General features: G+C 43.4%; 1 protein-coding gene across 2 annotated transcripts in view; it reads left to right on the top strand.

Moving 5' to 3' along the window:
- Positions 1–6,261, top strand: part of FERMT1 (FERM domain containing kindlin 1) — a 36,339-nt gene extending 30,078 nt beyond the window's left edge. The window contains exons 11-14 of one of the 2 annotated variants that reach the window (XM_063125860.1): positions 841–1,062; positions 1,917–2,041; positions 4,962–5,103; positions 5,777–6,261. In XM_063125860.1, coding sequence (XP_062981930.1) covers positions 841–1,062; positions 1,917–2,041; positions 4,962–5,103; positions 5,777–5,950 — 663 coding nt within the window. In that variant the 3' untranslated portion in view covers positions 5,951–6,261. The remainder of the gene's footprint in view (positions 1–840; positions 1,063–1,916; positions 2,042–4,961; positions 5,104–5,776) is intronic. The other variant, XM_063125861.1, reaches the window with a different exon arrangement.
- The last annotated feature ends 10,500 nt before the right edge of the window (positions 6,262–16,761 follow it).

Below are 16,761 nucleotides of genomic sequence, written 5' to 3'. Positions count from 1 at the left end.
GCCGAAACCCTCTCCCAGCGTTGTCCTACAGTGGCTGGTATTCAGTTGTTCTACAGGAGATCCCAATCTCCTCTTCGGATCCCAATCCTGCCCTCTGGGAGTCCCGAAAGAGCCCTTCCCCTTTCCCCCCAACCACTGGTGGTGTCCCGACTTTTGTGCAGTTTTCCCCCCCATTAGAAACAGAAGAAGCTGCCTTATACCAAATCAGACTCTTGCCTAGTATTGTCAACACTGACTGGCAGCAATGGCTCTCCAAGGTTTCAGGCTGGAGCTTTTCCTGCCTTCCCTGGAGATGCCGGAGATCAAACCTGGGACCTTCTGCATCCAAAGCAGGTGCTCTACCACTGAGCCACGGCCCCTTCCCTAAAAGGTGAAAGTGCCTCTCCTCAAGCGTAGCTACTGGCAGTAAGAGCTTTCAGCTAAAATATGCTGGCATGTTGGCCCCACCCCCTTTTACCCCATTCACCAACTGGTTATGCAGCCCCCCAGGAGATTCTCCGAAATGGAATTTGGCCCTTGTGTTGGAAGAGTTTCAACGCCCCCTCCTGCTGTGACTGGCATTCAGGGACATTGGGCCTCTGAACTGAGGGCTACTTGGCCTCATGGCAAGTAGCCACCCATAGACCGATCCTCCATGTATCTAACCCCCCTTTTAAAGGCATCTAAACTCAAGCATGGTGGGAGCTTATCCCTGTCTGGTGCTTTCAGAAATGGGGGCCTCCTAACTCAAGAAGCTTGATTGACATCACAATTTAAATGACTGAAACAACACAAAACACCCACACACACACAAGATTTGACGCAAGGAATTAATGCTGCCCCATTTCCCCTTTCTTACAGGAAAATCAGTATGCCCGATGGATGGCAGCTTGCATGTTGGCTTCCAAAGGAAAAACCATGGCTGACAGCTCTTACCATCCTGAGGTCCACAACATCCTCTCCTTCCTAAAAATGAAGAGCAGAACAGCTGCTCCCCAAGACGTTTCTGATGTAGAAAGCCTGGACATGAAGCCGGAGTGCTTTATCTCGCCACGCTATGCAAAGAAATACAAGTCTAAGCAGGTAATTGGGAAGCGGCTTTAGGATGACCGGCGTCTGGTTTGTGTGATTCTTGCTTCACCAAGTAGAGAAAGAAAAGAACCCGAAATTCCAAGAACTCCAGTTCTTTTTCTTCAGCAAGTCCTTGATCTAGGAGCTCTGCAAATAAATCCAAAGTGCCAGCATGATCCAGGGCAGCAGGAGTAGGCAGGCCATATTCCCCCCCACCTGAATTTCAAGCCATTCCACGTATAATTTCTTTTGGGGGAGGATGTAGGGCAGGAAGGAAGTGAGGCAGGTGGCTACCAGGAGGAGGGCCTTCTCCGCTGTGGCACCCCGGTTGTGGAATGAGCTCCCCAGAGAGGTCCGCCTGGCGCCTACACTGTACTCTTTTCATCACCAGCTGAAAACCTTTTTATTCTCTCAGTATTTTAACACTTAATTTTAACTTAAATTTTACTGTTCTAACTCTGTATTTTAATCTTATATCAATTTTTGCTGCGTGGTTTTATCCTGGTGGTGCTTTTTATACTGTATTTTGTATTTGTGTTTTTAACCTATTGGTTGTTTTATTATGGTTTTAATTTTTGTGAACCGCCCAGAGAGCGGTATAAAAATGTAATAAAAAATAAATAAATGTACAGTCTGAGAGGTGAAAACAGACCTCTGATCTCCCATTGAGAGAGGCCCCTTCCCTGCAAGCTACAAGCCCTGCTTCGGCTAGCATTCAACCCCTGGCATTCAGTTTCCTTCCTTAAGGTAGTCGCAGTGACGCTTGCTCCCTTTGACCACATGCACAGCCCTCTGCCTAACGCCGTTCTTAATTTCCTGCATCTGCTAGCCAACACCTGTATTTCTCCCCTTCTGTGTTTTCTTAGTTGGCTACCCGCCTTCTGGAAGCTCACCAAAACATCGCCCACATGTCTCTGATGGAAGCCAAATTAAGGTTTATCCAGGCGTGGCAGTCCCTTCCTGAGTTTGGCTTATCGTACTACATCGTAAGGTAAACATAATATTATTCTGCCTTACTCTTTTAGTGGCAAAAGATTCTCAGAGCCGTTTCACCACATTTTTTTTTTAGCTAACATGCGGCAGTTGCAACATAATTCTGGCAGCTCTGACTCTGTAAGGTCAGTAATCCATTGCATACATTAATATTCCAGGTGTGAATCAGAATTGTTAATTCCTCCAGGTACCACTTTTCAAGTTGGAAGTGGTTAAACCAAACCACCTTATTTTCTAGTCTTTGTTTTATTGTGCAGCATCTAATCCAAGCCCACAGCTGTCCTAAAGCTCCTATGGGATTGCAGGTTGTCACTGAGGGTGAACGAGAAGAGAATGAGGTCGCTCTTGCTTCCAAGAAGAATACACACATGTATCTGGGGCATCTATCCATCTACTCTTGTGTGTGATGTACTACAAAAAGAGAAATGTCTTTAATCAACTCAGTTGGTCAAGTCTCATAGAAATAAGTGTTATGTTTCTGAATTCTTTTACCCTTGTTATTTTCCCAAGTGTTGGCTGTTGTGGTATACTCTCCCAAGAAAATCTGTTGTCCTGTTGTTTACATACATTATCAGGGTTTCCTAGTGTTTCTGGCCTGCGGCTAGTTTCCAGACTGGAATGTCACAGGGTCATATCTGTGGAGTTGGGGGGACATAGCGTGGGGTAATATTTGATGCCCTTCCCTGAACTTGAAATGTTCATTTTATATCTAGCCCACTAGCCCTTTTATTGACAGAAGTATAAGGAAAACTATGCAGGTATTATTTAACCTAACTGACCAGCAAGAAGTAAACCTATGCCTATTTTCTAGTGTTCTGACCAATTGTTGTGCAAAAACAAGCACATGTCATTAAAAATAATCTGATATAAGCAGACTACTTGTAGTTAGAATACAGTTGTTTCGTATTAAATTACAACATAACCCATCCTCCCCCCCACCCCGTCCCCTGCCACACTATACCTTTAAGCCCGCTGAGAGTGCCACCACAGAATTCATAATAAAGAACCCGGAATGTGCTCATGTTTCCTTCTGACCAGTCCCTGGACAACGGGGCTAGTACTTAATGGTCCCACTTGAGCCACTTAGCAATGCTGAGTTGAGCCCTGTTTGTTCACCGAAAGCAAAAATTTCTCACATTCCGAGCTGATGAGACCAGGAAACTTGACCCAAGGCCCAGTTCTGTTCCTCAGTTCTAGATTTCACCTGCATGTTGAAGACATGTAAACATGGCCTGCACAGAAGAATGTGAATGCTATTAGCAATGAAAACCTGCTACCTCTGACCTGCTTTTTGAAAACTTTTCCCTGGTTGAGGTGGTGATAGGGAGGTTTACTATACACACACACACACACACACACACACTTGTGTGCTGTGCACACATCTCTGATTTTAGAAATAAGATCTCAAATACAAGCAGAGCTATCAACCATAATAGCGCTATTCCCCCTGCAAAGTAATAATAATATGTGTGTACCTTTGTTGTGCAGTACATTATTGCAGTGCTCCCATTTGATGAGGACTAGAGCTCAAAACTGTTCTTCATGTTAAGAAGAAAAGAACCCTCTATTTTTAATCTTCTGGAAAAGCCCCGAGAGCCTTCTATGGGTACTTCCTTGGAAATGGTATAGGACATTGTTTGGAAGCGCACACACACACACACACAGACACAGACACATATATAATTCTGTGTTCGAGGCAGGGCAAGAGCATAGTCACGGCCTCTTCTGGGGGTGCTTCCAGATAGACAGCTCTTAGCACTAACAATCAAAAGAAAATGTGTAGTATTCCATCTTAACAGATTTTCTTTTTAGTGGGGGGGGGTGGGGAAATGATGGAAGAAGCGGTGGGAAAAACACAGAAGGGTGACAAGCTGAAGACCCCCAAAAAAGTCTGTGAATGAGGCAGAGCAATCAAAAAGCCTCACCTGGAAGTGCCCTACATTTTGGCAATAAAAGTTCTCAAAGCATAGTTTAGTGTTTCTATTTGGCCAGTAGGGGGAAGCATCATTCCACCAAGTTTTTTTAAAAAAAGAAGTTTTAGAGATGCACAAGAATTTCGATTCTGTTCGCAAACCATGCGAGCACGTTCCCCAAACACAAACGGAAGCAGAAATGTGCATTTTTAAAGAAGTACAAATTTTCGTGTTTTAGTCAATGGGGAAGAGTGCTCACTTATGAAAAATGCACACAAAGCTGCACACTTTTCCCATTTGAAATGCGCCCATTTCCCAATTGAACCAGCAGGAAAACAGTTCAAAAATGAGAATGGGAGCTCGAATAGCCCTGTTTTTCCAATCCTGAAGAAGTTTGTATTGTCATTTGAGCCTCCTATTCCTCTCCCTCCCTTTCTTTTATTGACTTGAGATGGAAGGAAATATACCCTCTAGTACCCCTGTGATAGGCGATATGAGTAAGAGGAAAGCCTTGGTACCACTTCCATGCTAAAATCTGCCATCTAACCTGCTGCCATGGAATAAATGAGGGACAGAACGAGCCCCAACCACACTTCACCCACCCCCCACTTACAGCAGCCTAGGTAGCTCTCTGCCCATCACTGTGCCCACCAGCCCCCACGAAACAGACATGAGAGGCTGCTCTGGAAAGAATGGAATCTCTCTTTGCTCTTGCCCTATTCAGCTTCCCAGTTGGGTTCTCAAAGGTGGAGAAGGGTGTTCAAGCACAAACAGAGTGTGCCCCCCAAATGCAAAATCCTGTTACATGCTTTCAGTTAATTGAACTTCTGAAAAGGGCCCCAGTTTTCTCTCCCCCAGCCCCTTGGTCTGGGTGGAGCAGGTGGCTGCGAGTGGGAATGAATTCTCCTTACACGGTCATCATGGATAACTGTGGTTGTTGTTACTGTAGCTGGTTTGAGAGAAACATTCTAAAGAATTAACTGGTTATTAATTCCCTCCACGTAGATTTAAAGGGAGCAAAAAAGATGATCTCCTGGGGATTTCTTATAACCGCCTAATAAGGATAGACACAGCCACTGGGGACCCAATTACAACGTGGAGATTCTCAAATATGAAACAATGGAATGTCAACTGGGAGATACGGCAGGTAAAGTCCAATGTTTCCTGGAGCACAGCTATTAAATTTTACTTTTGTAAAAATGTCTTTAACAGATGATGATGATAATAATAATAATAATAATAATGCTGCAATTTTTCGGATGTACGTGGGACTGCAGAATAAACACACACCATGTGCACATATTCAGCATTATTGGGCTGTTTTTTAGTATGCACCTGCAACTTGGATTTCTCAGGGTTGCCTTATTCACCATGACTTTTATTTGGGGCTTGGATATTAGAGGTGTGCAAAAGTAGGCATGGTGAGGAGAAACTGCATAGGGAGATGTTTTTCTCCCTCTCTCATAATACTAGAACCCGGGGTCCCCTCCTGCCATTTTGTCTACTCAAAATGGCCTCCTCCATGCTGCTTTACTTCCTGCGAGGAAGACGTTACGGCTTGTCTAGTTTTCCCCTGGGGCAAGAGTGTGCAAAAGCACCTGAAGGTGGGTCGTTATGAACTTACAAATGGCGAGAGGGGACTGTTTTGTGTCTCCTGCATCACACCTAGTTTGGGCCTCCAGCTTTTGAACTCCGTGTAGCTCTCTTTATAAAATAATGAGTGTCGGGAGCTGGGGAAATTGCAGTCATTGCAATTTTGTTCCATTCTTGGAATTTTAATTAGATTTATTTATTTATACCCATTTGCATTTCCCTTTCAGGTTGCAATTGAGTTTGATCAGAACGTATCTATTGCGTTTGCTTGCCTGAGCGCAGATTGTAAAGTTGTCCATGAATACATTGGAGGCTATATTTTCCTGTCAACTCGTTCCAAAGACCAGAATGAAACGCTGGATGAAGATTTGTTCCATAAATTAACTGGAGGATGGGAGTGAGGCGAAGCAAGAAGCTGCCTCTGAACTGCATAGGCTCAACAAGACTACAGAGAAGGATGTCTCCTGCGTATGCATCTATTTTTAAGCTGTTCTAATCACTCCGATGCAACTCACTGACCTTTATTATTATCATTACGTAGCTTATCTCAGGGGTTATCCAAGTTAAATTTAAATACCTAGGGCCTACTTTAGTACAACAAGCTATCTACAGCAGGGATAGACAACATTTGGGAGGGGGGGCATGGACACATTTAATCAATTTGAGAAGGTGCCCTAGGCAGCACCACAATATGGCTGCCACGGGAGGCATGGCAAAGTCATCTGCCCAAAATCTTGAGTACAAGGTCTGAGTCCCAACACACTTAACAACTCCTTTGAACCCACAGTTTTCAGCACTAACTGAAATCTATTTTACAACAATCCCAACTGCCGGTAAGAAAATAGACTGTTTCTTTGTTGTTGCTTCTGGGTTTTGTTTTATTTTTAAATGAGAAAGGTAGAGCACCTTGGTGGGTGTCAGGAAAGGTGTCTGAGGGTGCATGGCTGCCTGCGGTCGCCATGTTGCTTGCTTGGTGTCTTTCAGTGTGTCTGTGTAGCACACCTTGTTTGTTCCTCCGTGATCTTTATTAACACGATGCAATCAGCGTGTGAAAACCCATTAAGATTCTAATCCAACACAATCTAGTTGCTCTTTGCATCCTCCGTTCCCCTCCCCGTGCCCTTGTGTGCTGCCATGACCTCATTTTCCCATTTGCAGTCCTACAGAAAGTGGACAACAGCATTGCCAGAACACCATTGCACTACACGTAATGGTGTACATAGGGGACGGCAGAAGGGGGCGTAAGGGCATGCACAGTAGAGGGGGATGTAGGGGAATGGATGGCACCTGGCTAGTTGGTGGAAGAAGAGCCTATCTGTTCTTGGGGCCTCATGGGCAGAGCATATTTTTCTTGATGACTGTGTGCACTGTAGAGAAAAGCCTCAGCCTGCAGCTGTTGAGCGTTTTCATTTCCTATGTATGTCTCTGAGCCCGGTCGTGCAGCTCAGAGGCATTCGTGGGAAATGAAGATGGCTACGTCTGGAGGCCCTCACTTTGCGTTGAAGTGATCCCAGTTGCTGGTAAGTAAGCATTTTGTTCGAAAGAAAAATCGGGGAGAGGGCAGGGTGTCTCAGTGGGCGCCAAAGGTGTCCGGAGATGCACTGGTAGCATGGCTAGCCACAAAGGACAAGTCTGGGAAGGATCTAAGAGAAAGGAGGTGTAACGGAAGTCAGGGTCCACCTGACAACCCTGCAAGGTAGGCTCCTGGACCAAACGTCCTAAACTCCCAAGTAACCCGCCTCCCTGCCTTGTCCACAACCGGGACAAGCCAGATATTCAAGGGAATAACACAGAGACACACATTTAGGGACCAAAGCAATTTTATTGCAATCACTAAAACTAACACGTAAGGTCTTGGTCGGTAAAACAGCCTCTTAAAAAGGGAAAGGGAAGAATAGGGGGGAAAGGAGATGTGGAAAAGGGGGAGTGAGGAAAGAAGGTGAGGGAAAGCTCTAATACTTAGCCATTACCCCCAAGAAGCAATCATATGTCCCCACACCCAGCTGAGACAGCGGCTGGCCTTCTCCAGAATACCCACACACGTTAAAACATAAAAATACCTAACTCCAGGCAACCCCCTCCTGGTTGCCACGGACCTGATCTTCCCACTTGACATACGCATGCACCTCCAAGGAAGAAGATGGAGGGCTTTCTTCATAGAGCTTTTTATCTCCTTTTGAGACCCCCTGTCCATGACCTTAGCAAACCAACCCGTGCCCTTCCTGGGCTTTTGCCCACCCACCCCCCGAGAGGGGCCAGGCCCCCTCTTTTTCCCACAGCTGAATCCCGTTGGTTTGTCCACCACCCTGATAATCTCCAGGTGCCGGTGGGCGTTGGACTGGCTCAAGGCAGGAATGACCTTGGCTGGCAGCCACCAAAGCCTGCCACAGCCAGTTTGAAACAATAGACCATAGATCATACATCGGGGCAGATTTTATAACCCCACAGCAACAGCAAAGTTAAAGGCACAGATTTGCACCCCTGTCCTTCACAGGAGGTAGCACTAATAAAACCATACCAAGGCTACCACAAATATAACTCTAAGGAAGAAAAATGGGTTGGATCCAAGTGTGCCATTTTATACTCCGAAGGTATTTTCCGCTTACAGAAAGTGTGTTTTATACCTTGGACTAGAGCACTGCACAAGAAAGGTGAAACTCAGGGTGCTCCCAGCATCAAAAGGCACTGTGCAGCTGTTCCATTTTTTCCTCCTTAATGGGGTTTTTTTTTTTCTGTTAAGAAAAGCAGTGGAAGAGACAGTGGGAAAACATAGGAGGGTTACAAACAGAAGATGATGATGATTAGAACCCCTATAAAATTATGTGGGTTGTGTCCAGGATCTGCCTCACAGAAGAGGGAAGGGACCTACGGCTCACGGAAGGTCTCTCTGAGTGATATTTGGGGACCACCACACGGGCACGCACGCACGCACAGTGCAGCTCACCCCATTTAGCAGGGTCTCCCAGCTCTGTGTAGCATTTTCTGGGGACTGGCATAACTGCTGTGGGAAGGAGAAGGCACTTCCGTCACCACAGTTGATACAGCATGAATCTGAATCCAACCCACACTTTGGAGCAGGCCAATTGCAGGATAAAAGTCTCGCCTGGAAGCACACTCTGGAAGGGTTTGTGGAAGTATAAGAACACATGCAGAACCCAACTATTCTATAGGGGCGTGCGAGCTCCAGCACAAGCTGTTTTGCAGCATTTGAGGAATTGCGCTAGCGGTTATTTTCCTTCTGCTCATGGCTCTTTGGATCTACTATTATTGCTTGAGAAATTATCTGGAAAGGCTCATCATACTCAGGTAATTTGGTTTCAGTTGTGATACAAAGAGCCCCTTGTGCTCACCTAAAGCACGTTGGCACACACATGCAACTATATGGGAGGTGGGGGTGGATTTTTTATTTTTTTGCTTCTAGTCCTCATGAGTGGCTTTTCAAAAGTTGCTTTGGGGAAGAGGCGCACACAAAAAAGTATCTGTGCAGGCTCATACTTAATTTCACGGTTCTTTGATTCCTGCCATAGCATACCCCAGGGATGGGAACCTGCAGCCCTCCAGACGTTGGACTACAGCTCCCATCATCGTTGGCCATGCTAACAGGCTGATGGGAGTTGTGGTCCAACAACATCTAGAGGACCACAGTTTTCTCATCCCTGGTATACATAAATATAAAGGCAAGGGATACAGTTGAGGCATTCTTTGCCTTGGGCTTCAATCCTGTGCCTACTCATTTGAAATTTATGGAATTTGCTTCTAAGTAAACATGCATTCTGAGTGCTAGTCAAATCCAATTTTTGCCCAACAGCAGTTAAGCTGTTGATTAATTATGGGCCCTATAAAAGTCTCCTGTTATTCATTCTAAACATCTACAGAACAAAAGGGTACTAAGGCAGCAGAAACAAAATATGTAATATATGCTGTGTATTCATGTCTGCAATGTATGTAAATTTTTATAATGTTATCTGTTAAGCATGTCTTCTATTCTTCTCAAGTAAATCTATGATTGAGATTTTAATTTTTTAAAATTATTTTTATTTGGGGGTACTGTTAAAACCAGGCATTTATTTCATTTTCATTAAAAGGTTTTTTTACGAAGTCTTCCCAGGGTTTGGTTTTGTTCTTTCTTTTCTTCTTTCTATTTTTCATAAACCATTTCAAATTTAAGTATAAAATAGCTGCTTCTTTTGACAGCGTTCTTACCTTTTGCAAGGTTTTGTAATATAATTACTAGAAACTTACTGTAGGAAAACAGCATTTTTAAAAAAATTGTGGGCTTAACTCTCTCTTTTAAAATAATGTCACTTTTAAAATGCTCTTTTTGAACTTTTCAATAGTTTTAACACCTTATTTCAAAAATGTAATTGTTCAGAATATGGGACAAAGCAGAAAGACTGCATATTCCTTTCCTTTGGGGTTTGTTTTGTTTATTTTACTCAGTTACAGATCAGTCTGATGCAGGGGTCTAATTCTGCCAGGACAGTATATCTCTGTCCATATTTTTTCAAATTTGGGTTTGAAGATTAGTTCTTCAACATTTGTTGAATAGTTCAATCTTTATAATTATTGAGGCGTGTGGGGAGGGGCTCTCATCATTTGCAAGAGAGGGTGAGGGAGGAATTCATCTCTGAAGTGCGGTGCCATCTCCTCTTAGGACCGTTCTGTTCTGTTTATCTTCTATGTCAGTAAGGAATTTAACTTTCAGTTGTAACATTCCAGACTGAATGATTTGCAGCTAGCACTGATTCAACCCATAGGAGAGAGAAAGGTGGGGCATGTGTTGGTTAAAGCTTTCCAAGTGATGCTTTAATGTATTTACACTAAATACGCTTTAGTGTAGCGTCTTTATATCACAATACTGGAACACGCATAAGACCACTGGGCAGTGTTAGTGTTTGGGTCTTGAGTACGCCAACTAGAAAACACATCCATGTGGTTACTCTAGAGCTGAGGAGAAGCAATAATTCAAACAGACAATTGTGAAATGGATTGAGCAATACAGGAGAAACCCTTCCGTGAAATGGCCCTTTCCCCAGCTTTGTTCTCTGAATCATTTACATGGGTGTATGCATTTCTCATTGAACTCAGTGGGACCTACTTCTGCTTAGACGTGCATTGGATTGCATTGTTATAGCTCTGATTCCACACACACACTGGCATGGATACATTTTAAATCCTTGGGTCTGCTTTTGAATTAAAGCATCATTCAAGCTTTTGCGAGATGTTCTATTTTTTTTTTTTTTTAAAGAAAGAAATCCACACATAAGCAACATTTCCCCTGATAATTCAGGTTTAAATACTGGATTAGACGGAACAGCTCACTGTGACTTTATGTTTTTAACAAGTTTCCTTCAATCTTTGCCCTTTCTTTGGAGAGGTACTTAACCCTATACATCAGAGGCCTGTTCTGAGCCTGTTTTGGCATTTTTCAATGGGAAGCAGTATATAAATATTCTAAATAAATAAAATAAATAAATAAACTCGACTTTACCCCTCAGTGAGGGTAGCTGTTCTCCCATAATAACTGGGCCACAATCTTATGGTCCCTGGGAGGGTGTCCTAGGAAACATACGATTTTGCAGATCTGCCCTGAGAAGACTCCAAACAGCAGCAGTTAAATGGGGTCAATGGGAGGGGGAAATCTAAAAAAACAAAAACAAAAAACCCCAGCAACAAACAGGGCCAGGGAATTTACCTGTGCCCCTTTTCTGCCCTGGTAATGCAAGCTCTGGTGTGGGCTGGTCCATGAAGTCACGAAGAGTCAGAGGCGACTGAACGAATAAACAACAAAATGCAAGCCTGAGAGGTCTTCGGATTTGACAGTTTGTCCACAATGGATTCTTTCTCCCCTGCCACCGTTGACTTGCTCTGCCCGCTGCCTCACTGATACTCATATAATAAGAGGACAAAAAATGGGAATAACTATTTCTATTTAACTCCTGGACAAATTGGGAGGGGGGATCTAAAGATGTGTATATGATTATTTTTTAAGTTTTGAACTGGTCTGGGCACATTTGTGTGGAAAAGATAAATAAGAATACGAATATTCTAGCATAATTACAATCTTCCTTTGTAAACATGAATTCATAATAAAGTGGGTGTATTTCCCTCATCCCTTACTTTTTAAAGGAACTGGCTGTGCATTTCCCCGTTTTATCATCTGCATATCTGCACTTCATTCTAACTTCATCAGTTGCCATTTGATTTAAAGTTTATGCACATTACACTTGCACGTTCGAACCTTTATCTCTTGAGAAAACAAGCCATGGTTTGTTTGATTGTCTTCCAGACTAACCCAGGGTAGGGCAACAGACCAAGAGTTAAATAAATCATGGGTTAGTGTTATGTGTAAACCAGGCTAGAGAGTTACTCTAGGAAAGCTACCAGCTCTCAGCTTGAATTCTCCAATGCTACGTGGGATTATAAATCTAGCCTCTCTTACAGGATTGTCGTAAGGACTGCTGCGATACTAGGGTATGTGAAACGCTTTGAGCACTTAGGCAAAATCCTTTACTGATTTTGATAATTTTCCAAATGAACTGTGCTTAGCTCCTTGAGTGCAGCAGACCTTCAAAAATATCTTCCAGACTACCTTCCCTTAAAGCAGGGTGGGCAGCATGTTTGTTGTTTATTCGTTCAGTCGCTTCCGACTCTTCATGACTTCATGGACCAGCCCACGCCAGAGCTTTCTGTCGGCCGTCACCACCCCCAGCTCCCCCAAGGTCAAGTCTGTCATCTCCAGAATGTCATCCATCCATCTTGCCCTTGGTCGGCCCCTCTTCCTTTTGCCTTCCACTTTCCCTAGCATCAGCCTCTTCTCCAGGGTATCCTGTCTTCTCATTATGTGGCCAAATTACTTCAGTTTTGCCTTTAATACCATTCCCTCAAGTGAGCAGTCTGGCTTTATTTCCTGGAGTATGGACTGGTTTGATCTTCTTGCAGTCCAAGGCACTCTCAGAATTTTCCTCCAACACCACAGTTCAAAAGCATCTATCTTTCTTCGCTCAGTTTTCCTTATGGTCCAGCCCTCCAGATTTTTGGCCTGTACTGGCATCAGCCCTAGCCAGTATAGCTAATGGTGAAGGATCATGGGAGTTGTAGGCCAAAACATCTGGAGAGCCACAAGTTGCCCCTTTGCCTTAAAGTGTTTTTACCGTAAAATGTATTAACATTTTACTTAAACCGATTCAAAGTGCTGGTATTAACAGCTTGGGGCCAGCCCTAAAAAGCTTGGGGCCAGGTTATCTGAAGGAACGCCTCCTCCCATATGTACCTGCCCGGACCCTAAGGTCATCCTCAGGGGTCCTTCTCCGCGAGCCCCTGCCAAAAGAAGTGAGGCAGGTGGCTACCAGGAGGAGGGCCTTCTCTGCTGTGGCACCCCGGCTGTGGAATGAGCTCCCTAAGGAGGTTCGCTTGGCACCTACATTATATGCCGTTAGATGCCAGGTGAAGACTTTTTTATTCTCCCAGCATTTTAACAGTCTATAAGTAAATTTTAACTAGGTGTTTTAAATTTGTAATTTTGCATTGCTGCTGTTTTTATCTGGTTGAGCTTTTATATTGTATTTTATATCATGGTTTTATACTGTTGTTTTATACTTTGAATGGTTTTAATTTTTGTGAACTGCCCAGAGAGCTCCGGCTACTGGGTGGTATAGAAATGTAATAAAATAAATAAATAAATAAATAAATAAATAAATAAATAAATAAATAGGTGCAGTGGTTCATGACATGGAGCAGTAGCAGCTCAGTGATCTGTAGGTTTCTTCCTGGTGCCAGAAGGCCTCTGACCTCTCCAGACCAAAATGTTGGGGTCTGAGTGACCATGGAAACAGAGTCATCAGTGGTCCATTGTGACTACATCCATTGTACTTGTGATGACATGTTGCTGATCCCCATTAAGGTGGATTGAACAGGGGGCAAAAGCTCTGTCAGGATGGCTGCACTAAGAAATAGATTTACTTCCAATACTCATGTCAGGAATCTTGGGAGGAGTTACAAGTTGCCTATTAAATACAACACCAGGTAAGAGAATGCTGAAGGGCATGTTCCCCATGGAAAATAAATATTGCTTGGACACTGTTTGGGATAAGTGCTAGCCTAAAGCAGTACATTTCCTTAGTTGCTGTGATGGAGTGGGCACATAGGCCAGCCTCCCACAACCTGGTACCCTCCAGATGTTTTAATTTTTGTGAACCGCCCAGAGAGCTCTGGCTATTGGGAGGTATAGAAATGTAATAAATAAATAATAAATAAATAAATAAATAAATAAATGTTTTCCCCCCTCAAGTGACTTTCCTAATATGTTTTTGTTTATGTGATTCTGAGCTGTTCGTTGTTATTGAAATTCTTTGTTTTCCCTCAGACCGATGAAGAAAAGTGCTGCCTCTTCGTAATTTATACCAATGGAGGGATCTAGTTCAGAGGATCTATGTATTCTCTATATTGTCTTCTATGTATTTGTGAGAGCATGGCCCTAAAAGGCAGCCTATCGATACATTAGATAAATAAATAAAAAAATGGAATTTTCCAGAGTATCTAATAGAATTGGCTTAACAGCTATTAATGGCTTCTGCAGCGGCTAATGTTTCCTCCAAATGAGTTTATGGTCTGCAGTACCTCATGCTGTGTGCTGTTTTACCGTACTGTGTACTCTAAGGTCTTGTGCTAAGGGAGAAATTAGACTTGGTAACAAGTGAGTTGTATTCATGGGCGCTGAACAGCATTGGGTAATACCTAATTACACAATTTGGCTTAAAAAAGGGTTTTCCAAAAGTACATGCTGGTCTGTTTACAAGGAGGGAACAGAACCACAATGGCTCCAGACAGCCCCATTAAGAAATCTTTCTTGTATCTCTGGGAAGCCTCAAGTCTCCCTTGATACTGACTGACACGTGGAAAGATAACCCCAGCATAATTCTCAAGGCCCTTGAGAAAGCATAGCCTTATTTGTTATGGCCGTTTTGTGGGGGCACACAAATTCTGAGCTTCATCTGCTTGGAATAATGCTACCTGCTGTTTCACATTACTCTTAGGTGGCCATGTGTCCTACTTTGCAGAGGACCGACTCTGTTTGAAAGGTTATCGGAGGCCAGTCCTCTGTTTGAAGGGCTGTCTAGTCCAGGGCCTCATCTACACCAAGCAGGATATTGCACTATGGAAGCGGTACGAAAGCAGAATATGAAAGGCAGGAGCCATAGCAAGCAGGATATAGTGGTATGAAAGTGGCATATGGTATGGGTCAATGGGGCCAACAGTTGCCAGTTCATTTCAATACTGCTATAAAGCAGTAGTGTGGCTCCTGCCTTTTATATACTGCTTTCATAGTGCAATATCCTGCTTGGTGTAGATGAGGCCCAAGTCTGGTTCAAAGATACAGAATCATAAGAAGGGAGTGTGAGGTTGGGGGCCTTGAAGTTGCCAATCACCGCTTAGTACCTAGACAGCAGATTGAGCAGCAGGCATGCAGGTTACCTGATCACTGTCTTCACCGCTATTTCTGTTTAAATTCTGTTAGCTATGCCCAGACAGAAAAGTTGTAGCTGCGGTGCAATTCCGCGTGAATGTTGCGCAAGTGGTAGTGCAATGTGAACTGATGGAAATCTATTCTTATGGTTCTTGAAGTAAGAGTGCATGACATATTGCACTACATGCGCAAGACCCTAGTGTTCAAGGAACCCTAGTCTTTTGGATCAGGATCCTAGCGTTGGCGGAGCAACATCGCGCAACGGGGGAAAAGTCATTACGGATGCAGAACATGCCTTCTTCTTGTGTAGGATGGGATCTGTAGCCAACCCAATATTTCTAAATTTGCATCAATACATATTTATTTATTATTTATTTATTTATTGCACTTATATACCGTTCCCATAGCCAGGGCTCTCTGGGCGGTTTACAGAAATTCTAAAATTAAGATAAAAACGAGTATACAAAATTTAAAATTCTAAAACACAGTACATACACACATAAAGCATTAAAAACCGTTTAAAAAACTAAACATGGGTGATTAAGATGTGCCGCCATATGCCTGGGCAAAGAGGAAAGTCTTAGCTTGGCGCCGGAAAGATAGTAGCGTTGGTGCCAGGCGAGCCTCGTCAGGGAAATCATTCCATAGTCTGGGGGCCACCACCGAAAAGGTCCTGTCCCTCGTTGCCACACTCCGAGCCTCTCTTGGAGTAGGCACCCGGAGGAGGACCTTAGATGTTGAACGTAGTGACCGGGTATATTCACGTCGGGAGAGGCGTTCCATCAGGTATTGTGGTCCCAAGCCATGTAAGGCTTTATAGATCATATACATATGACCTATATACATATACATTAGGGAACACAATATTTACACAATACGGCTCGGGTCCAGGTTATCTGAAAGACCGTTTACTCCCTTATGAGCCTGGCCATGCTCCCAGATCTTCAGGGGAGGCCCTTCTCTCGGTCCCACCACCATCACAGGCACACCTGGTGGGAATGCGGGAGAGGGCCTTCTCGGTGGCTGCTCCAGGGCTCTGGAACTCCCTTCTCAGGGAAGCTAGACTGGCTCCCTCCTTGGTGTGCTTCGGCAAAAACTTTCTGGTGAATAGTCTGGACCTATGTTTATGCATTGGACTTTTTAAAATTGTTGTTTATATTTTAAATGTTTAAAATGTTTTAATACTGAAGCACATTAAACTATATTTTTAACTTTTGTATCTTTCTATTTATAGGTTTTAATTGTATACATTTTAATTTTGTAAAGCCGCCTTGAGGTCCAGTACTGGGGGAAAGGTGGGATGATGATAATAGTAATAATAATAATAATAATAAGAAGAAGAAGAAGAAGAAGAAGAAGAAGAAGAAGAAGAAGAAGAAGAAGAAGAAGAAGAAGAAGAATAAGAATAAGAATAATATCTGTATCCCTCATTGTCTTCTTTTTTTGGTGAAGCATTTCCTCTTTTTTGGCAGTGTGTAATCCGAATTACTTTCAGTAGGGTCATTTATTTGCTTATCCCCCTTACATGTTAGGTTCACTTGCCTTAAACTGAGGAGCAAACTAAACAAGGCAGACAAACAGTAACCAAGTCCTGAGACACTGCTTACTCTTCTTTAACAGAAAGTAGTTTCATGAGGAGGTGACTTGGGTATTGTAGTCCCGTTTTGTCTTATTTATTTATTTATTAAATTTATAGACCTCCCCATAGCCGAAGCTCTCCTGGCGGTTTACAAAAGTTAAAAACAG

This window comes from Elgaria multicarinata, chromosome 4 (assembly GCF_023053635.1).
Source record: "Elgaria multicarinata webbii isolate HBS135686 ecotype San Diego chromosome 4, rElgMul1.1.pri, whole genome shotgun sequence".
Lineage (NCBI taxonomy): Eukaryota > Metazoa > Chordata > Lepidosauria > Squamata > Anguidae > Elgaria > Elgaria multicarinata.
The sequence above is the reverse complement of the archived record's forward strand: the minus strand, read 5'-3'. Positions and strand labels throughout refer to the sequence as shown.